The 23343-nt window shown below is 43.5% G+C and overlaps 1 protein-coding gene across 2 annotated transcripts in view; it reads left to right on the top strand.

The window, feature by feature from the left end:
* Window positions 1-23343, top strand: part of LOC108933885 (arginine-glutamic acid dipeptide repeats protein-like) — a 151525-nt gene that overhangs the window by 68592 nt on the left and 59590 nt on the right. For both annotated transcript variants that reach the window (XM_029260115.1, XM_029260117.1), the window contains exon 3: window positions 2201-2271. In XM_029260115.1, the coding sequence (XP_029115948.1) occupies window positions 2201-2271 (71 nt within the window). The remainder of the gene's footprint in view (window positions 1-2200; window positions 2272-23343) is intronic.

The raw sequence follows: 23343 nt of genomic DNA, 5'->3' as shown, positions 1-23343 counted from the left end.
GCTTTGTCTCTCTTGTTCTCTGAAGCTCTTCCTTGACCATCACTTCCCTTCCTCATAGGTCAGGTGTTGCTGTGATGGGTCTTTTCACTTACTTTATCTTGTAAATGGTTTCTGGATCCCGGGTCAAAAAGGACCCATACAATTTGACAGATCTTTGTCTCTGGCAGACAGCAAGAATGTCAGCGGTACAAATTGAGATTTTCTTTTTAAGTCATGGCACATGGACAGCCTACTTTTTTTTTTTTTTGACAAAACGACTCTTAGGAAATTGGGTTTGTGGGTTTTTATTGGCTTTGCACATGACTTGCATTGTGCAAATCCAATTTAAATATGTGTATCTATTGTACCTTGAAAAGACACAGCAATGACATGAATGGGCATTTTGAACTTGAGAGCCATGTGTTTTGTTGATAGCCGAATGTGACTTAATTTCCCAATATTTAATAAAGCTGTACAGGAGCGTGCAACAAAACAAGTGGCTCACACACAGTACTCTCTGTACTGTGTGCTTGTTTGTCACGAAACCAAAACATCTGGCTTCTTTCATGTCCTACGGTAAGTAACCAGTGCTATTGAACATATTTGTCATGTTGACTTTTATCTGCAAGTTTATCATCTCCTGTTTTTGTAATCTCCTGGAAAACATTTGCAAACTGTCCATTTAAGTTCATTGCCAAGTAAGTTCTGGAGCTGAAAGTGCATTTAAGAAAGAAAAAAAAAAATCTCAAACCCTTTTGTTGTTCACTTGACAGATTTGCCTATAGCTAAACTGCTGGACCAGCCGCCCCCCGCTTAATTGCCCATGTGGTTTTAAAATGGTGTCCCTGCATATTTACTCATCAGCCAAGTAAATTTTGAAAAAGTACCCGAGCAGTGTCTCTCTATCCCCGCAACAGCAATGCTGTTTAGCTATACATGACCCTAAAGTTGGCCTTAGTCCACTAATAACAAATGGTATATTTTCTCTGCATGAAATTAAACCTGAGAAATGGAACTGGAATTCTAACTGTGCTTAATAGTTATACTTTGTATGGAATATGTAATTTTGCAGAACAATGGAACACTGCAACTCCGCTGCTGATTGTAGGTACCTTGCTGTGGCTTTTTTGTTTTGTTTTTTTTTTTTTTTTGACTTCAGAAAATTTCTTACTTGTGTTGCAGGCTTTTCTAGGGATAAGAGCATGGTTCGATTGAAGTGTTAATTATTCAGAAGCTTCAGAAAAATTTGACGCAGGTTCTGATGCACTCAAACCAACAGCTCGCAGTTATTCACTTTGTATTTTTCCAGTGTGCGGCTCTCGCTCCCAGTGTTTTCGGTGCAAAGTGTTGTATAAGAGGAAACATTTTGTTGCAATCAAGATGCACTTTTTACTCGGTGTAGAGCCATCTCTCAGTGGTAAACATCCTTCAGCTTATAGAAATTTGAGTTGTGTTTAGGAGCTGCTTAGGGAGGGAAATATTCTAACAGCTCCTTACAAACCCTAGAGAGAAATTAGTTTTGTTTAGTATTTCACAGCCTGCAGATGGGTTTGGGGGGAGGGTGTTGCTTCACAGCCAGCAGAAGAGTTCGCCTTTTTTCGACCTTTGCAGTGTGAATGTTTTGTTAAGGAGATGGGGGTTCGTGACCTTGCCATACTTCCAGTCACATTCGATTTAACAGCACATCCCATCCAACAGGCCTCAGTCCTGCAGCTCAGGGACAGTGGTGGTAAAGGTTGTGAAAGTTGGCAGTGAGGTGAAATTTAATTTACATCCATCAACTGTCTCAATACACTTAAGACACGTGGGGAATTATATTGTGCCATATATTCTACCATTTAGGTTGGCCGTACTCAAGTCATATGTCTGCATGCAAATCTCTGCTGTTGTTGTAATGCACTTTTTTGTGTTGTACTCGGAGAGGTATTCAGTTCGAGGAAAAGAATCTGCTAAATGAATAAATGTAAATCGTTTGTTTTTAATGTTTTCCGAGTATATCCTTTCAGACTCTTCCTAAGGACTAAGCTTTCCTCCCTGATTTATTGTGGTAATGTATTGAAGAAAAGGAATACCGTTTTAGTGTTATATTCCTTCATTTCACTTCTACTAAATAGCATAGTCCTGACTGCATTTCATGGAAGTTGAAATGAACTCTTGGATTATGATGTTCCTTTGAAAAACAACGATGATCCTTAAATGTGCCTCTTTCTTACCGTTTCAGACTGTGTGTATATTGAGAGCCAGCGACCCAACACTCCCTACTTCATATGTAGCATTCAGGACTTTAAACTGGTGAGTAACCTTCTCCGCTCCTGCATGGCCGGAGTCAGGCTCCTCTCTCCCTGGTGAGCTTTTATCTTAGGAGCTGTAAAGCTGTGTTTCTGCTGCATAAAACGTGAGCAGACTCATGGAATCATGCACTGCTTTGATTTGTGGCTGGTTTGAACAACCGTTCTGTGTTACGTATAAAGAGAAGTTTTGCCATCTTAAGATGAACCCTAAAACTCGGCTGTTAGTTGCAGTGCCATACACTTGTTTTTCTCCTTTTTTCCCCGTTTGCAATTTAGAATTTTGGCCCATGTTGTGTTAGATGGAAATTGGACTCTAGTTTCCCCTGTTTAGCATCACTTGAAGGGTTGCAGTGCTTCTGAGGTTCTGGAGGACAGTTCCTACTGCATGCAGTGAATCAGGAGGGGGGTGTGTATAGGCAGTGTGTGCATTTGACCACTGTGGGACTGCTGAGATGAATCGTGAAGAATACAGGCACCTACCTGCTGGGCTAGGTTGTGTATCAGTGTCCTCAGCTGACAAAAAGGTTCTTTAAGTGAGGTTAGGTAGTGGTTTAGATGCTCAGACTCCAGGTGTCTGTTGCCAGTGTTGGCCGCAACCAGAGAATAACAATAACTGTAATGCATTGTGAGTTCGGTCACACACCTTTGCACAATGCTGTGCGAGTTTATTTCTGCCAGTTTCTCTACATAGTTTGCATACATTCAGCATTATTTTCATGTCAGGGGAACCATTTTTTTTTCTCTTAACACATTCACATGTACTTTACATTTATTCATTTAGCTGGTGCTTTTTTTCCAAAGAGGCTTACATTGTAAACTAAGTAGCTGTAGTACTCATTTATACAGCTGGGTAATTTCATTGGAGCAACTTGTGGTGAGTATCATGTTCAAGGGTACTACATCTGGGCATGGGATTCAAACCGGCAACCTATGGGTCCAAAGGCATCAGCTCTAACCACTACGCTACCAGCTGTCCGATTATCCTAATTGCGATGAGTAATTTTTAATAAGAACCCGCCCCCCCATTCTTCTATGAAATGTTTGTAAATTTAGCAGTGAACATGTAAAGTAAGATTCAGAGATGTCTGCTCCAGTTTTTTTTGGTTGCTTCTTTTGTAAGGCAAAAAAATGGGTTGGTCCATTTTAGAAACGGAGTAAATATACGTGTAGAAACCATAAAGGAACATTGGGATGTTATCGCCCAAAATATATTGATAATTTGTTGTAATAGTTGGATAAAATGGTACAAAAGTAATGGTGTACAGTGTTTGTAGTGTGCACATTAGTTTATTAATCCCATTTTGTGTCTCTGTGCTTGGTTACATGTGGTCTGTGGCTGATCTTGTGAAAACTGGGTTTTGGATTTGTTAGTCACTATAGAAATGTATTAATTCAGAGTGTGTGTTTTAGATGCAAAAAAGTTAAATGGAATGACTAATGTCTGGCACAAGGATTCCTTCTACAGGAATTGAAGGATTATCAACCTTTCATTTGTGAACTCGTGTCAGATTTTTTACTAAATTTAGTGAGATTAATGTAGGGTTTATTAAACTTGTATGAACCATAAAAATGGTGTGAAAAATGTGTGTATCTTTCTATGTGTGTATGCAGATGCATATCTTGTTTAGCCAACTACACCTAATTTATAGTGATCTAAGACGGTTCCCCCTCCTGAATTTATATTCAGAAGTTCACTTGCTGACCTGTGACCTCAGCAGTCATACTGCTGTCACACTTAGAGATGGAGTGAGTGTGTGTGTGTGTGTGTGTGTGTGTGTGTGTGTGTGTGTGTGTGTGTGTCAGGCCGCTAGGGAGGGTGTGAAGTGTGTTCTCTTAGCTGATGAGAAGCTTTGTGTTGGGGGATCGTGTTCTTCCTTTGCTGAATGTCCCCTTGATTATCCACTTGTGCATCACAACCACAGATTACACACATATGCAAAACGCATATTACAGAGGCAAGTGATTGAGCCGCCTCTTGTGTGCCAAGATTGGCAGTTTGAATGTAGCAACAGAGAATATGAACTTTGAAAAATGGACTTTCCCAGTTTTATATGAGCTCTGTTGTTTGTTGCCTCTCTAATATTGACCATATAACCAACCAGCTTTTTGAAGAAGGAAAAAACATGAAGTTGCCAAATAAGAGGAGGGGGATTGTGACGTCTTCATTTTTTGAAGAAATGGGTATAAATTTGTTCTGTTTCCTATAATATTTTTCCATAAAACGAGTGTTTTCTAGCCAGGTCTTGAGTGTACAGTCAGTTCAAGTACTAGCACCCTTTATGAAATTGGTCGGGGGGTGGGTGAGGAAAGTATAAAGCAAGCAATTCATGTGATTAGTTATATTTTGGACTCAAATATATAGGGAAGCCATATACTTTTAACACAGTAATGGCCATCTCAGTCTCAGGACTTGAATCGTATCGAAAACCTGTGGTGTCAGTTGAAGGAGATAATCCGCTAGTGTAAACCTAACACTGTCAAGGATCTTGAAATGTGCTGCTTGGAGGAGCGGTCCAGAATACCTGTAAAGGTATGCTCCGATTGTTACCCTTTACAGGAAGAGGCTCAGTGCTGTTATCCTCTCCCGGGGAAGCGTCACCAAATTTGAATTTTAGGGGTGCCAATAATTTTGAAACTTGGATTTTGCAAAAAATCAATCCTACTCCTCAATAAAATGTTTAATGTTTTGAACATTTGTGTGTTATACATGTATTTTTGCTTAATTTCATGAAGGGTGCCAATACATCTTGAGTTCACTATGTGCTTAACTTCTTATTTTTCTACCTCTACAAATAGGCTCTTGTTGGGTTAAAATGAACCCAGAGTTAACCCAGTCCCAGAATATTCTTGATGGTAACTGATCTTGCATAGTTTTTTTTGGAAAATACACATTTTACTCTTTTGTGTACATCTTATTCCCCTTCACAGCCAAGTTACATAAATCACTGTGGTATTCAATTTTTCAGTCATCCATTCCATTGGTTAAGAATGTTATCAGTTATGCTCATCTCTGTAATCCTATAAAATCAGATTGTAACCATGTTTTTTGTCCTCCCCACATTGACCCAACATGAGTTTCTTTTATTGCCACCTCCTCTTCATGAGTGACATAAATGCCGATCTGAATTGTCACTTGTAATTGCTTGTATTGGATGTCCATATAGAGCAATCAGAAATGATTCGGTTTTTTGAGGGAAAACGTGGCTGATTCCATGACTTATATGCATCGTGACAGTGCGTAAAATGGGGGTGGGGAAGTGTTGTCCTCACAGGCTGGAGGGGATTCTGATTTTTGTTCCAGCTGAGCATTAAATTCTCAGCCTTGACTTTGGTGGTGTTCTGAAGCATTGCGCTATAGAAATCACATTAAGCCAAATGTGATTTTTGCAGTTCACTGTAAACCTTTAAGTGTTAATTGAAGAAAACTGTATGAAAATCATTAAAAGATGAGATGTTTTTAAACGTGTTCATTTTCACTCATAAAATTGTAATTAATTGGAATTATTTTTCTAATTAAATTAATGAACCATTATGTTCCTAGCACTTAAACAATTGAATTCAAAAGGATTATTAAACATGCTGAATAAATTGCTACTTCATTTTGTTGTTTTAATTTCATAAATACAATGAACATATTGTGATGAATGCTTCTATACTGGTTTTCTCCAATTTTGTTTCTGAAACAATGAGTTCTCAACTAGTAGTTCAAGTTGACTTGATCTCAGATTCCAGTCAAGGTTGTCTGATTAAATGTTCTGTTTATATCATCTGTGTGTCCTTTGGTCCACAAACAGAACAGTGCAGAGGTTGCAGAATGACTGCTGACAAAGTTAGAAAATTTGTATTTAATTATAAGTTTGATTTGGATACATGTGATATAAATGGGGCATTTGGTTTTGTCAGTTATCCCTAAAAATAAAATCCTGCCCACTCCACTTGTCTGGAATTGACTGTGCTGGCTCCTCAATTTACAAACATTGCTGAGACGGGAAGTGAGTTTGTAACGGTTTTCAACTCCAAAGTCACCTTTACCAATGAATCTCATTAAATTAAAGGGGCATAATACAGATACTCCTACATTTATTAACGGCTTAGGGTCTGTCCTCAAGTAAAGCTTTAATAGAAAAAATACACCAACACATCCACCCTTCGATCAAATATCCATAAACACTGGTCCAGTGCCAGAACCTGTCCTGGAAATACAGGATGTGGTATCTGTCACAGTGTAGTGCTTTTACTTTTTTCAAGCTACATAAAAAATTCCCATTTAATATCGCTGTATTTTTTTAAAAAAAAAACAAAAACATATCTCTGCAGCCACCTATTCAGTCCTATTCAGTTGTTGATTGCATAAACATATCCAGTGTTTGTTGGGTTCTGGCCACTTTTCTTCTGTTTATAAGTCCTGTAATTGGATATATATATATAAAATTTAAAAAAAAAAAAAAAATACCTTTCAAAAATTATACTGAAGCTACATTAAAATTAACAATAACTTAATGACGGAAAATAAAACTACATTCTCTGCAAACCCATTGAATGCCCCTTGTAGACCATTTTGTTACCTAAACACGTTCCTCATCTCGTCACTGATTAGTAGGCACAAGGTGTAAGCGCTGTGGAATAAAGTTGTTAATCTGGTCCCACGCTTCTGTTTCTATTCTCTGGGTGTTTTTTACTGCCAACTAACGGCAGGGCACAGGAATACAATTAACTTTTCTTTCACAGTAGACAAAAATTTTGGAATGTCGAATATAGAAAGTGCAATTAAGTAAACGGAAATGTTCCTATGGTTTTAAAGTTTCGCTCGTTCCTGATTTGAGCCAGTGTCTATTGAAATGCGCATCATCAAGAGTACATGTCAACATCGCAATATTACATACTACATATTTACGACTGTTTAGTGTTTTATCTTCATTTGCCTTTGATAAATTTCTAGGGTGCTGATTTCACAGTAGAGTTCTGATGAACCTTATTTATAGTTTATTTGGGTATGCATTGACCCCTGAAAATTCTTTAATCACAACCCCATGCTTTGTCACCTCGCTGTATAAACCCTCAGAATTGAAACAAGATATTTGAAGAATGGTAGCTGATAGTGCCTTTTGGTGAAAGTGTTATGGAAAGGTGTAGGTGATCACTGGTTTTGGCTCTTAAACCGAAATGTGTTCTTGGTAACAAACGCAATCGCTACATGTCGATGTTGTCCATTTATTCAAAGTGTTGTTCTTGATTGTAATATTCCTGTTTTATGTTTTAGTCATTTAGCTGATGCTTTTCTCCAAAGTGACTTACACTGTTAATCTACTTACAGTTGTTTACCCATTCATACAACTGGGTAATTTTACTGGAGCAATTTAGGGTAAATTCCTTGCTCAAGGGTATGACAGCCAGAGGTGGGGATCAAACCGGTGATCTTCGGATCTAAAGGCAGTAGCTGTAACCGCTACACTACCAGCTGTCATGGGCCTTTCTTGCCTATTAGATTATAAACCACTAAATATATATTCTTACTAAAACCGCATTTTTTTTTCCCTCTTTTTTCTCTCTCTTCTTTCTTTCAGGGTAAGACTTGCTTTTGTAGTTGCAGAGTGATTTTGACAAGAGTAAGGGAAGCGCTATCGCCAGCCCGAGTCTTACTAACAAGGCTAGATTCGTGTCCTTCCCATTGTGTTCCCTCATCCGGGGCTGGACTTGCCTTGTGTGGGCCTGATAAGCGACCACGTTACTGTCAGTGCTCGTTTCCACCTCGGCACTCCCCCCACCACCCCCTTCCCCCCAGCTAAGCTCGTTTGCAGATATTGGCCTGCTCAGCTGTGGAACTGCCCTCCCCCATGGAGAGATTATTTTCTTGGGACTTAGACAGGAGGAAGAGGCGCCCCACTCTTTCAGCTTTTTTTTTTTTATTTTTTATTTTTAAATGTGGTGTGGAGCTGTTTTGTAAAGCTTCAGATCTCCAAATCTTTGGAGTGTGTGATTAATTTTCATAGTTTATACAGCCCACAGATAAAATTGCCATTTTTATTACATATACTTTATTCATTTCCAGTACCTCAAATTCCACTTCAGTACAATAAGTTGCACGTTAAATTGGAAATAAATTGGTAACGTTGCCATAACACGAGCCTCATCTTTTGTGTGACTTTCTATACTTGGTTGGGTCTGTGTCATATAGTCACTGATAAAAACTTACCTTGCCCCCCTCCCCCCCCCCTTTGATATAAAATTCTTGTGTTTAAAATGATTAAAACCCTGAAACAAGTAGCAGTTGAGCCCTGAGTACCTTATTTGGTCTCAGAGGAATCCTTGACTCAGGAATGTGGATTGTGGACTCCATGCTGAGTGCTTCTCAAGTATGATTTGGTGAGACAAAAGCCAGACTTCCTGCTGCATAGGAAGCCCATAACCCCTTGCCTTGCATGCCATCCTTTACCCTCACATGGACGCAGGAGGTAATGCTTTTACTCTACGGCGGCTGTTGCCGTGGTACCCCAGCGCTTGCACCCCAGCCCTCTCTGGCCGCTTCAGAGCTTTGATTTAAACACGCCGCGTAAAGACACGACTACACTCTGCATACATTTTCCATCCCATTGAAGCCTTGCACATTTCCGCGTGCTGAATAAATGCAGCCGTCTATCTTAAAGGGATGACTCTCCTTTGAAACAGGCATACGTTTAACTCGCCGGCTACATTTGTCATCTTTCCTCAGAAAACTGCCCGGGAATGCTCATATCCTGCCCTCATTTGGGATTTATTGAAAAATAAATGAAGGCTTGGATCAAGGGCAGTTTTTTTTTTTTTTTTTTTCTTTTTCCCCCTCCCCCCTGAATGCATCAAACATCTTAAATGTTTGTACCGTGGTTAGCGTACCTTCCGTTTACATACGTTTTGGTCGTGCCGATACCGTTTGCTCCTGATCTAGAGAGCATTCCTTATGCTTCGTTCCTCGTTTCTGCGGAGGTGTTTGAAATGCAATTATGGCCTGACGTGCGGTGCTCTCTGTCAGCCTTGGTTAATATTGATTGAACCACCGGGGGGGGCCTCTGTGCAGCTAGTGGAAATGAACTGTCAGAGCAGCATGCATTAACAGTGCCGTTAGCAAGCGTGTGCATGTGCGTGAATGTGAGCTGTCCTGGAAACCATTCCCCTAGATCAGCATACAGCTGCAACACTCCGGGGCAATGCAAAAATGTAGCCTGAACGAGGCACGGGAATACACACCGATGGACCGCTGAGCCGTGCCCAGCTCCGCGTCGTCGCATTAGCCATTTAAATTTTTACATGCGTTGTTTTTCTGTTGAAATACGTTGAGCCCCGGATTTAGACGCGATGAAGCTTTTCGTGGCCCGCTCCCTCTTTTCACCCTCAACCCATTTCATACACTTCTACTTGCGCGGAGTAGTGTTGAGCTCTCTCGGCTGGAAGGAATCCGCCGCAGTGTGTGCAGCGAAACGTTCGCTTGATGGAGATGATGATTGATGTTCCTGTACAGGGCGGACGGCTTGTGTTTGCAGTGCACTTGGATCTCTATTGAAGGAAGCATTAACGCCGCTCTCTATAATAACATTAGGTACTTGGCTATTTGCAGCGGTTTCCAAACAGGCACCCTGCCAAAATGTAGGCGAGGCGGACCGTCCGGCGATTCTTTGTGATGTGGAAAGTTCTGGAAGCCCCGGTGCCCCGTGGAGCGGTGCTGCTTAAGCCCGTATGCGAATCTTAAACAAATAAATAAAATTTTGGTTCGTGAAAATGATAAAAGATGAGGAAAGAGCGGTGTGCTTGGGCGGCAGGCGCCTTTCCACAATCTGGCAGGATAAAGAGGAGGAGGAGGGACAGGCTGAAGGAGAGCCCCACGTTCAGCGGTTTGCGCACATCCCACATGGAAGTGGTTTGTTCCGTTGGGGTCCCCACACCAAAGATAACATTTTCATAGAGGTTCTGAGAGCAGGTTCAATACCGGCTTCTTGATCTTCTGCTAAATTATTAAAGAGAGCTTCCCTTTGCTGGGTTTTGTTAGCTGGGGTTTACCTTCCTGGCTGCTGTTTTGTTGATGGTAGAAGAGATATTTGTATGGTATTTATGTGGGGGGGAAAAAATGATCTGGGCTTTTGAAGAGTCCCTCCTCCACCCTCCCCTTTAATTTCAGCTCTTGTTTTTTGCCTCTTGAAATATTCAGTCGCACCACACTGACAGTGTTTGGCACATCACAAGACGAGCGTCTCCTCTGTGATGTCTTAACTACAGACTGAGGCAGATAGCGCTGTGATTTTTTTTTTTTTTTTTTTTCTTCTCCCTCCTCTCTCTCTCTCTCTCTTACTTTTCTAGAGAAAATGAGAGTGGCTGTGTTTTAAAAACGAATAAAGTAAGAGCGTAAAAGAAATCTATCAGAGATAGGTAATTTTCAGCACAACAGTTGGCAGTGGTATGAAAAGCTGTTATTGTTGTGGTTTGTAGATTTTAATGAGCCTTATTTAGATCCATTGTTCCAGTGATGATATGGACAATTTGAAAGGGTTTGAGTGAATTTTAAAAGGACATTTTCACCATGAAAAAAGCAGGGGGTTCCTGTTTGTTTTTGATCTTTGTGTTGCAGGTCTATCCATCTTACAGTATTAGCAGTTTCCTTTGTTTTGTCTCTTTGTCTCTGCTCTGCACTTGAGCCATTCAGTGATCGTAAGAGTCGCTTCAATGGCCACGCTGACCTTTAGGAGGAGTGATCGGGGACGACTTTTCTTTGTCACTGGTGGCTTATTCAGACTCTGCCTTTCAGTTCTCAAATGTTTCCAAGATCAGCAGCAGTTTCCAGGTCATCTCTTGAGAAAGTTGCACAGAGAAAGAAAAAAATTGCCTGGCATTAGTGTATTTAGTGTAAAAGAAAATATCTCATGAATAAACCTTCTTTCCTTCCATTATCATGTCGGAGTGTGCACCCCCACCTCATTTCCCCCCATTGTGTAAGCTGTGCTGAAAGTGCGTCTGCAGGTTCTCAACCTCGACAGTGCTGACTTCCAGCTCGCCTACCCCTCGCCCTCTTCCACGAAAATGCCGCTCAAGTGGAGATTTACGCTAGTGTCAGGTTCACACTTTGATAGGGCTCCCATCGCTTTCGGTGGAGCACATGTTGCGAATTAGCTCCTGCAACAGCCTGGGAAGGAGGAGAGGAGCACGGAGAGGTTGAGGAGACGGGGGGTTGGGCAGGAGAGACACGCCAGGCCAGATGGAGAGAGGCTGAACCAAGAGACAACTGGAAGAGCCTGGGGATTCTGTATAGTGTGCTCGTGTTCCTCGTTTTCTTTCTCCGCAACGCAATACACTCCAGAATAAACACCTGTATAAATACGCTGCTGGAAGGATTTATGTTCAGTCAAAGCAGTTATGAAGCTGTACGTACAAAGATGGTGAAATATCAGTGGATTCCAACATTTTTACACTTCCAGCAGTGGTATAAATAGGCTGCAACATGTGAAATATGTGAAGTATTTCAGTTACACACATGAACCCTGTGAAGTCTGCAGTAACACCAGGTGTTCTGGATACCTGTGTCAATGCACGCCGTGCCATACGAACATGGAAATATGGTTACCTACTTCTGTTTCGTGAAAGTGAAGTTCTTAGTAACAACAGGTGGTAGAGCTTAAAGCACTGGACATTTATTCGAACGCAAGGCTCCGGTTCACGTTACAGGCTAACGCAGGAGAACTTTTTAAAAGCATACCCATTGCATTTGTTTGGATGAAGGAAATACTGCTCTCTGTGATGGGAATTTCCACTTGCTGCAGTTTTACTACAGTGAACACGTTTTTTTTTTTTTTTTTTCCACGCATGTTTCCCCCTAAAACATTTTGTTTCTGAAATTTCTTACATTTATTCATTCAGCTAACACTTCTCCAAAGCGACTTGCAACGTTCAGTTTACAGTTATTACAGTTACAAACTTAGTTGTTTACCCATTTATACAGCTGCTAATTTTACTGGAGCAATTTAGGGTAAGTACCTTGTTTAAGGGTACTGCAGCCGGAGGTGCGGATCGAACCTGCAACCTTTGGATCCAAAGGCAGCGATTCGAACGTCATCCGTTATCTGTCTTGTAGTTATTTTTTATTGGTTCAAGTTCCTCATTATTTGTGTGATTTTCAATGTGCTTTATTGTTTGTCTACTTTACTGTGTTACAAAGGCCTGAAAGCGGGCAGTATCACTTTTACCAGGCAAACGTATCGTGAACTAGTGCATTTGGCAGGAGGCGTGGACTTTCAGGAACAGACACGATCAGTTCGAAGTGCGGTTAAACTGGTCGTCTTTTTTACTGGCACTCGCTTCGCTCGGTTTTCAGATTAATATCCAAAGCGCATTAGAACTTGTGCGTTCCAATAAGGAGCGTATGTCTGGGATTGGAAAGGCTGAACCCTAGCGACGCTGCTGTAGAAGTTGCAATGGAACAGCGGACACCTCGAGATAATTTCTTTGCGAGCAGGTTTGTCCCATCTTTGCCAGAGGTTATGGATGAAAAGAGATGAAGCACAATATTTGCCCGAAGCAGCCTCTGCAACACCGACCTTGTAGCCATATGGTTCATCATCACATACTAGAAGAATGAGTGAGGCCTCTGAATTCAAGGTGAAAGACTTCTAAACACCACACACCTCCTCATCACCTTCCTAGTGCATTAATCCTGAACACAGTTCTCTTCCCGTTTCCACACAAATTTGAATAATTATCACACTGGGGAAATGCCTTTAATGTGATAGTAATGTTTACGTTCTCAGATCTGCCTCGGATTTAATTATCCTTTCCTTTTTTAAGTTGTTCTGATGCTCCACATGTTCTGCCACTTTCACCCTCCTGGTTCAAAGGCACTTTCTTGCTTCAAAAATAAGAATTTAAATCTCTGTGCAGACATGTCAGTTTCTTACAGTTCTGCTGCACTAAACCACGTCTTTGTTCTTTTGGGAGTACTTGCATGTTCATCTGTGGGAGCGATGCAGGTTCATAAACGTTTTGATTTTCTTGCAGTGCCAAGTTTTGCCTCTGTGTGTGTGTGTGTGTGTGTGCGCATTTCTCAAAGATGTGATAAAATGGTACACTCGTGTTTACATTAATTTGCCTCTTCTCGAATGCCTAAGTCAATTTGCATACGATGTAAATTAAATTCAGTGTTTTTCAGTAGCTGCTGAGTAATTTTTCTTATTACTATTATTATTATTTTAGCTTTAAATCAGTTTTCATTGACTTGTTTCTTTTCATACCTAGCCTCTGGTACACTGCATGACTTGTACAGTAGATGAATCCATTTGTTTCACGGAGGGCGGAGAAGACATGTGCCAGTTATAGAAGACTCACCCTGGGCTATTGAACTTGCAGCCCTGTGTAAAGATTTCTGTAACGCTCTCCTTTTTTTTATTTAGTATGGTCGCTCCATAGGTGTAGGACCACAATGGAGCTGTGGAGCCACATCGTTTACACCGTTGCGTGGAATTTGTCGTCTTGTTCTCCGCACTTAGAAGCGCTTTTATTGCGTGGCTGTATCGGTCCCACTCCACTTGAAGGCAAGCTGTGGCTGCGGGCACTGGGGCTTCATTTACTGCCCTTTGCCAGTTATGATCTGCTCACACCAACCTGAGGGGAGGCACTGTATCTCTGCCCGGCGGTGGGGGGGGGATGTGTCCATCTTGATGAGGTTTCTCAGGGTGACAGCGAAGCAGATTGCTGCTCACAGGTCCATTTCATGTGAAAGTATTTACTCTCCACTGCCCTTGCATGTTGGCAAGGACATCATTCACCATGTGTCATGCTAATATGTCAGCCATAAGCTGCTTGCACAGTAATAGCTCTCATGGAACATAAATTTACAAAAAAAGTGTTCCACCGCACTGGTTACTAGGGTTGTGTCTTAGGTATCGCACAACCGGTTATTAGAAGGGGAATGGAAATGCAGTTTTATGGGACATGGTGTGCTTCCACAGGCACTGACAGAAACACTGGAAATCTATACCTACTGAATTACACAGGACTTTCGAAAGAGACAGAAATCACATTAAATAAAGGTCTCAGATAGCTGTACTTCTCACGCTAGTATCGTATTGAGTGTGTATGGCTGTAGTGAATGTAGCTTTAATCCATCAAAGTACAGCTTTTTTTTGTCATGGAAATACTGCTTTCGTCTTAGAATGAAAGTTGCCCAGAAAAACAAAAAACTGCTGTTGACGAACCGTTCGTGCACAAACACCCTTATTGGATAAATTAGATGTGTGAATATTAACAAGCAATTGGCGCTACTATTGTGCACCGTTTTACTGGAGTGAAAACTTTGAAAACTAACTTCGTTCCCGTTAAGGCTTTCAGATCCTAAAATTAGAGTTGCTCTTGAAAAGCCTTGTCTGCTGGAAAGACATTCACCTTAGCGTACTGCTTATTTGGGCCTAACTCTCCTGTACCAGCACTGCCTTCATTCAGGCAATTAGGCGTGAACCATTTGGGGTAAATTACATGCGAGTGTCGCATGGTAGCAGGGCCGTCCGCACCGTTCGGGGACTGCCGCTCTGGCTGCTCTTCGGGAGAAGACGGGAGACGAAAGGCAACGGCGAGTTCGCAGCTCCTGGATACGAGGTCCCCTCTGTGCCGAGTGGAGCTCCTGTCTTCAGGCACCTCGCTAAATCGGAGGACGCTTATTGCGCACAGAGCTTTCGGAGATACGTGTGGTAGGCGCGTACAATTGCGACGACTCCAGTGGCGCATATGTGTGTGTAGTGACTCGAGTGGACGCAGCTGTGCGCAGCGTGCGGATGAAATCTTCCTTCGTACGTCGTTCGGATACGAATGACGGGAAAAGTACATCGTGACCTGTGCTGCTGTTGTCTGGTGTTCGTACCACGTTTGCGTTAGGACCGACGATCTGTCAGTTGTTTCTCTGTACTCATTTCTTTGGCCCTCAAAAATATGTAACGGTATGTCACGCATATCCGCATGGGGTTCCCGGTTCCTTGATGTCACAGTAACATGCAGCCCGGAGTGATTCACCTGGTGCCAATAGTTGCGCATGTACATGTTCAGATAAGCAGTGTGGCGCTGAGAACAATTCACTTATTTATGATGCTGTCTGGTGGAAAGCTGGAGATCCTGGAGACAAGTGGCCTTATTGTTTCTGACAGTCTGCTTGTGATTCCTTCCGCATTCTGAGTGCATTTATGTAAGCAGCTTGCTTGGAAACAAGTCGGGGAAGAGCAGGGCCAGGGAATGGGGGCTGTGTAGTCAACGCCGGTGTGGTTTGAGTAACTTGACTGATACTGCTGCGGGCTGCTCATGTGCTACAGGGCATAATAAATCCAACTGTTGGGTAAGTTACCGCAGAAAAGTGAAAAGGATATGACTTCTGGGCGCTCGAAGGAAGCTGGTGAAGATCTCCCCCCATTTAGCTTTATGATGGGGGACCCAGACCTCAAAGGGATGTACTTCTTAAACACACACACACACACACACACTTTCAGAACCGCTCGTCCCATACGGGGTCGCGGGGAATCGGAGCCAACCCGGTAACACAGGGCGTAAGGCTGGAGGGGGAGGGGACACACCCAGGACGGAACACTAGTCTGTCGCAAGGCACCCCAAGCGGGACTCGAACCCCAGACCCACCGGAGAGCAGGACTGTGGTCCAACCCACTGCGCCACCGCACCCCCTACTTCTTAAACATTTTGGTAAATGTTTCTGTACAAATGTATAATTTGTGAACTTCATCAGTTCCGGCTTTAGTTTGGCGCAGTGGCATGCTGGGTGGCACTGGTGCTTCACAGCTTTCGGGCAGTGGGATTGAAACCAGCTCGGTCTGTGTGGAGTTTGCATGTTCTGCCCATGCCTCCGGGGCGTAGCTTACCTAATGCCTGCGATGGGCTCTGGACCACCAACGGTTCTGCATTGCAAGAGTGATTGTTGATGATGATGATGATTGATGGATGAACTTCTTTATCTTGCATCATAACTGCTTGACAGATAAATATGAGCAAACATCAAGTATGGCTTAAGTAACGAGTTCAAAATGAAAATGTACCCTACAAGGTCCCACAAAGTCAATGATATATGTGCAGCTGAAGACTGGCTCAAAAGTGTGCACTCCGCAGGCAAACGCTTCTGAAATGTGTGGCCTTCGTAACGTATCGACACTGGCTATTTGCCCGCAAAAGTACAAAGTACGTCTTGTCTCAGAAGTGGAAATGGAGCATGATCAGATGTGTGGCTGTGTTCGCTTGGCGCTACATACAGTAAGAATGCGGCGGTGAGGACATACGTGCTGAAGGCAGCCCCTGTCAATTAGGCTCACTCTCTCTTGTCTGGAAATGAGAAATGAGGATGGTTGAAGGCAGTTTCTTGTTACTGGCGGTGATGCCTGGAACCCCCTCCTCCCGACGCGTGCGCGCGCACACGCCCATGACTGGCATCTCGGAAGCAGGGTTGCTGTATGTTTTGGTTTGGAGCTAATCCTGCCGTGTTGTGGAGGGGTTTTGTTTTCACCTAGTGATTGTGCCATTTCTCTATGTTACTTTTTCTGCTCAGAAGCCTCAAATATTGCAGTAAACACTGCACTGTTGTTCTGCCTTCACCTCATACATCCTGTAGATGACAGCGAACGTCTTGTATTGAGAGATTGTGTTGTCTGTGTAAAGCAGCTTGTTCACCGTGGGCCAGTTGCTTTCTAAAGAGCTCCTTTCTTCGGGGGTGGCAGCTAATAACGTTGTATCAGCTCTGCTTCCACTTGAATAAGCCGAGTTCACACGGCAGAACAGAGCAGCTCGCACGGAGCCTCGGGCAGCTGCTCTCGCGCTGAGCCCCGAGAGCTTGTGAGACATTTCGTCGGCACACCGTCCGGCCCCAGAGACTAGCTGTGGCACCCCGCGGCCCCTCGGGCGCCGTCACGGTGGAAGGTGAGCGGATTGTGCACCCAGCTGAAAAAAATCAAGACAACAAGTCATGGGCAGGGTTAGAAATATTTCAGGACCGGGAAAGGAGCATTTTGCCAGCGGTCCTACCGTCGCTCTGCCGCGCGCTCGGGTCAGGGGTTGGGATCGATGGGGTGCGAGGCTCCGAAGAGGGAGCGGGATTGTACCGGTATTGGGACTTGATACCGCCGAGATGCCACTTTACTCACGGCTCAGCACACACTTGACTGAATACACTGATCGATTAACTGTGGCTTAACCAAAACTTCTCATTTCCTGCCTGCCATTACCGCGCTCAATCAAGCCCGCTGCTACACTGCAGTCACAGTTCTCTCTGTGCCAAGATAAGCCTTGCAGGCATGTTTCAGATTTAAAAAGCCCTTGCTCTGTCTTTCTTCTTCTCTCTCCCCCCTCTCTCCCCTCACCGTGGTAGGAGAATTTTCAATATTCCAGAGTACCACCTTTGGTAATATATATATGCTATGATGAACAAACTGGGCATGTGAGGTTTATGGAACAAATCAGGCAAAATTACGTCTGTTTTGCATCTGGGGAATAAGCGTATTGCTCTTTGTGTTTCATCTTTGGTAGTGCCGACCTGTATGGCATCATGATGGAAATTATAGCAGTACCTTGATGTAGGAGACCTCTCTTTTTTTTTTTTTTTTTTTTTTTGGATGCCTCCTACAGAAACAGCGTATGGGCCAAAATACTAAACCGCACTCCATTTTGACCCGGAGAACTACACAGAGTGTTCTAGCACCAAAGCAAGTCTGTTTCAGTGAGCGTGACTCCACCAGAGAGCAAGGTACAAGAGGTGGCGTGCGCTCGAGAAGAAGACGATGAGCGTTGATAAGCGTCCCAGACGGTGGCTGGGCTGAGCTTTTTAAATTAAACATTCAGCTGAACAATGTAGATTATTAATACCTGCGGTTTACTGCTCGTAGCGATTATCATTTTCTCACGAATCGTGCGCGGCGCACGCCCGCAAGAACACCAGGGAGTCCGGCAGCTATTTACTCCTTCGGCCACGGAGGCAAAGTAGCCATCGACCGGCTTGCCATTTATAGGATCAATTAGTCACCATTTGCAGGGTGGATTGTGCCTCTCTTAATCGAATTGTGACGACAATCATTATTTGTAATGTTTTCCCTGCGTCGCCTTCGCAGTCCGCTGGCAGCGGCAGCAGCTGGCGAGAGAGCGGCTTCCCCATCTGTATGTGGATGTAACCCCAGCCCCGCTGTGCTACGGCACAGTTGGCTAAATTTGAATGCGAGTGTGTGTTCTGCTGCTGCCGCCGCTTGTCTGCATTGATCTTCTAAAGTGCCTCACGTCAGGCCGCTGTCGTGCCGGCACGAAGAGAGCCTCTGATCTCCATGTTGTTGATAGTCGGCGCAAGAGTTGTTTCTCTCCCGCTTCGCCGTGCGTTAATCAGTGGGGCCGCTTTCGGCTTTGAAGAGGCTACCACTTGTGCTAAAAGCAAAATAGTTCAGAAAGTGTGTTGTAGCGTGAGCTAATGCTTTCCCGGCCGTGTCTGTGTATTTTTTCCTTAAAGCGTTACACACTCGTGCCCTCGTAGCAATTACAGTCCAATTGTGGAACGGTAGACGCTTCGGAACACATTTTCAGGATGACGGACAGCAGCCGATAATTTTTTTTTTTTTTTTGAGGGGGTACAATAAAACACAAATATAAGCATTAAAAATAATGTATAAATACACAAATACACATACGCAGGTACCGCCGTGTGCACGGAGTTTGCGTTACACGCTATGGATCGGCTAATCGGAGCAAGCCGAGCACCTGACCCAGGGTTAGGGTTAAGAACCGAGGTCGAGTTTGCATGCGTTTCACAGCTTTTGCAATTCATTGTCATTTTTATATACATTTTATTCCGACTTTGCTTTTTCAGGAACATTTATATACATTTTCGTATAAAACATTGAGTGTGCGTGTGTTATATATTTTCGTATACTGTGTGTGTGTATGTGTGCGTATGTATATATGCAGTAACGAAAAAGAAAGCATACTCCCTCGTGGTTCTATTCTTATATACTGTATGTCAGGACAGGACATAAGAAAAAAAAAATCATCTGGTTCTTACCATGTTATAAAATTAGGTAAATTTACCTTGAGTCAAAGAGCACATAACAGATTTGAACCTATGTCGTCATTTCACAAAAATAATCCAAAATGCAGAAGCCACGTGTGAAAAGTGCACCACATGATTTTTTTTTTTTCTCTACAAGTTTCTCGATCTCTCGCTGCTCTTCACAGCATTGTTTCACTTCATTGATGTTGGAGGGAATTTGTTTATGCACAGCTCTCTTGAGGTACTGCCACGGCATCTCAATGAGGTTGAGCTCTGGACTTAACCTTGGCCGTTCCATCACCTTGATTCTTCTCCGTTTCAGCAACTGAGCTGTGATTTTTCTCCTGTTGCATGACCCAGTTTTGGCCCAGCGCTAGCTGTCAGACAGATGGCCTCCCGTTTGTCTCTAGAATGCTTTGGTACGAAGAGGAGTTCATAGCTGACCGGATGACTGCAAGGTGCCCCCGGGTCTTGCAGCTACAGAACAAGCCCAAATCATCACACCTCCATCACCGTGCTTCATGTTTGACTTGAAGTGTTTATGGTGATAGGCTAATGACCAAACATCTCCAGTTTTGTCTGTCCATATGGCATTGTTCCAGAAAGCTTGTGGTTTGCTCAGATGCATCTTTGCAAACCTGAGCTGTGCTGCTATGTTCTTTTTGGAGAGAAGGGATTTTCTCCCGACTACGGCCTTTCGAGAAAGCCACACTTGTTCGGTCTTTTTCTGATCGTTCTGTCATGAACTTCAGCGTTTATCATGTTGACCGTGGCCTCTTAATCTCTACATATTGCTCCGGGGCTCTCTGCGAGTTCTTCGAGCAATGTACCTTGGGCTGAATTTACTGTGATTGGCAACTGTCTTTAATGTTTTCCATAAGTAAATATTGTTCTCGCTGTAGAATGATGGTGTGGAAATGCCCTTATAACCTCCCCGACTGATGAACAGAAGCGATGGCTTCTGAGCTCTTTGCTACTGTCTTTAATCCTTGACATGGTGTCAACACACACCTGAACGCTCCAGCCTTACCAAACTGCCAAGGTGGTTGCGCTTCCTCATCATCAGCTAATGAAGCGCATTTGATTAGTGGCACCTGGCTACTAATTACCTTGTTGATTCCTATGGAAACACTATCGGTGTAATTCATTTTGCCCACATGATCTCCACATTTTGGCTTACTTTTTCGTTGAATAAATGAAATTAGATTTACCTAATTTTTGGACCTGGTAAGGACCAGATAATTTTTTTTTTTTTTTTTGATGTCACATCCCGGTACATAAAACGATAGAATTGAAAGAGGGTATACCTGTTTTTCCACATACTATGTGCGTATGTGTACATATACTCATACTCGTACACTACACGCACCCACATCTACCGTACGAGTATATCAAATACCCGGAAAAGCGTGTTTTTGGCGCAGCAGACACTGCGTCCCCACATATTGTCCATTGTTCTGAGGATGGACTGTACTTTGAAAGTAATCAGCGACACGCTACTTGCTGCTGCGACCGTTATTTCTGCACTGTTTGCAGTGAAGTATGGACTGATCGAGTTAAGCTGGTAACTGCTGTGGCTTGCGTGGGTGGGTGGAGCCAGAGGGCACTTATAGTAAACATCTCAGTGCTGGTGACGGATGCCAAACGGCAACCTCAGCCACTAGCAAATCACATTAAGCAACCCTGCTCAAAGATAGCAAGTGCGTTTTTTTTTTTTTTTTTTTTTTTTCCTCCCCCCCAAGCTTTTGTTTTTAAAAGACTGTGTTTAAATGCTTTTATTACGGCCAGTATTTAAATGCATTTTAAATTGAGAAATCATGCATGGGGATTGAAAGCAATAAAATCAGCTGTGAGAGGCTATTATCTTGTTTTCACACAGCCCCGTTGATGGGGTTTGGAGCAGCCGGTCTGATGGATTCGGAGACTGAAGTGGTGGCACCTGTTGTAATGAGTGTTATTTACTTGTGCAGGCAGCGTGAGTCATCCCCCATCGCCCAGCGCCGGTGGGACACGGGGATGGAGCTCATTTACAGATCCGTGCAGCAGCGGTTCACCGGGAACCTCACATGAGGGATGTGCAGAGGCCCTGGTGTTGTTACTTTGGAAATGTCCCACTTTGAACTAGCTAACGTTCAAGAAACCCAGTACGGAGCAAGGATGACAGATGGGTCGGCCACCTTCAAAGCGAGTGCAGATTTAATATCTAAATGGCACGGGCACAAGAAGGGCTCACCCGCTTCTCTAACAGTGGAGCCGTCACAAATCGGATGCTGCCCACCTCCTTTTGCTCTTCCTGGCGGCGGCCAGGGGAGATGCCAGGTGGGGGGCTTTGTAGGGAGTGAAATGACATGTAATTAACACTTGTTTACCATTATTAGTGTAAGCCTTGTCACGAGTCTGTGAGAGGTGCCACAACCTAATGAGCTTTTGTTTTCTTCCTGTGAAAGCAGCGGTGCCCACTCCTTGCCTTCCACATGCCCTGTCCTGCTGTTTGCCTTCCCATTTCAGCCCATGAAGTCTGTAAGCTCAGCTGTTCCTCTTGTGAACACCAGGGCCCGTGTGTGTGTGTGTATGTGTGTACTTGTTTTACATTTATTCAGCAGACGCTTTTCTCCAAAGCGACTTCCAATGAACTCGATGTAGTGTTAGCAGCCCACACACCTTATTCACCGCAGTGACTTACACTGCTAGATACACTACTTGCACTGGGTCACTCATCCATACATCAGTGAAACACACTGTCACTCACTCACGCACTATGGGTGAACCTAAACAGCACGTCTTTGGACTGTGAGAGGAAACCAGAGCACCTGGAGGAAGCCCACGGAGAACATGCAAACTCCCCACAGACTGAGTGAGGATCGAACCCACATACTCTCGCACAACCCAGGCGCTGTGAGACAGCAGCGCTCCTCGCCATACCACCGTGCTGCCTGGCGTTGAAGCCCTTGAGGGTCAACTAGGCTGTGCTCTGATTTAATTACTGTGAGAAGGATGGGAACAAGAGCTTTCTGATTTAGGCACACAACTGTAAAGTGTGTTTTATTTATTTATTTATTTTTTTTTTAAAAAAAAGGGAAAAAACTTGTCATGGCTTACAGATCTTCTGATTGAAGCATTAAAGCAATGGGTTTACAAGGACACTTAGTTGTCAGAACACTGGATTATTGTTATATTGGGAGATGAAGAAGATCCATCAAATGATAGCTTCGCAGCATTTTGTTGTCCTGTTTCCTCTGAGTGACAGTATCAAGTTTAGAGATTGTTATTCTAGAACATCTCATTTATCAGCAAATGTCTGTAACTACAAATAGCTTTCTGTTTAAACTGTGTGGGGTTTGTGGGGGTGTAATTGCCTTCAGTCCAGCCGGGATACCTCGCTGTCCTTCCTTTGTTTCGTCAAGGGGAAACTGCTTTGTCTAAACTCCTTATCAATTATTTACAGTACTGTCAAGAGCCCTGGTTATTTATTCGTTTGTTTATTCATTCAGCTGATGCTTTTCCCCAAAACGACTTATCGTGATTTACCCATTTCTACAACTGTGCAATTTTTACTGGAAAAAATGCAGGGCAAATGCCTTGCCCTGGGGTACTGCAGCAGGAGGTGGGGTTCGAGCACCGCTACACGACCTGCTGCTGGAGGGATGCTCGCTGCTGTTGACGGGGTGTGGTACGCAGGAGAGGACGCACGTTTGGCCAGGTGCTACAAGAGAATATAATGGAGAGAGAGAAAAAAAATTGAAGCCTTTTCTTGATGTTGCTGTTTAAGGAACAAGTGTGCACTGGCTTTTATGCAGGAAGGGGCGCTTGAGTGGAGCTTATAGCCGAACCATTTGCGATGGCTGTCGTGCGGCCGAGTCCATTTTTATCTTTTTTTCTCAGTCACTGAAGGCAGTGGCATAGTAAATGCCCAATGCTTAACAACTGGAATATTTCTACTAATGGGAGACTAAGCATAAGAGGGAAACTCTCTGTCCAGCATGGATATCGGCCGGAGAAAAAGTGGTGCCGTTCATCTGTTCGTCGGCATGTCGTTTAAGAACGAGGTGCTGTTGA

This window comes from Scleropages formosus, chromosome 2 (assembly GCF_900964775.1).
Source record: "Scleropages formosus chromosome 2, fSclFor1.1, whole genome shotgun sequence".
In the NCBI taxonomy this organism is placed as follows: Eukaryota; Metazoa; Chordata; class Actinopteri; order Osteoglossiformes; family Osteoglossidae; genus Scleropages; species Scleropages formosus.
Note: the sequence above shows the minus strand (reverse complement) of the source record. Positions and strands in the feature narration are given on the sequence as shown.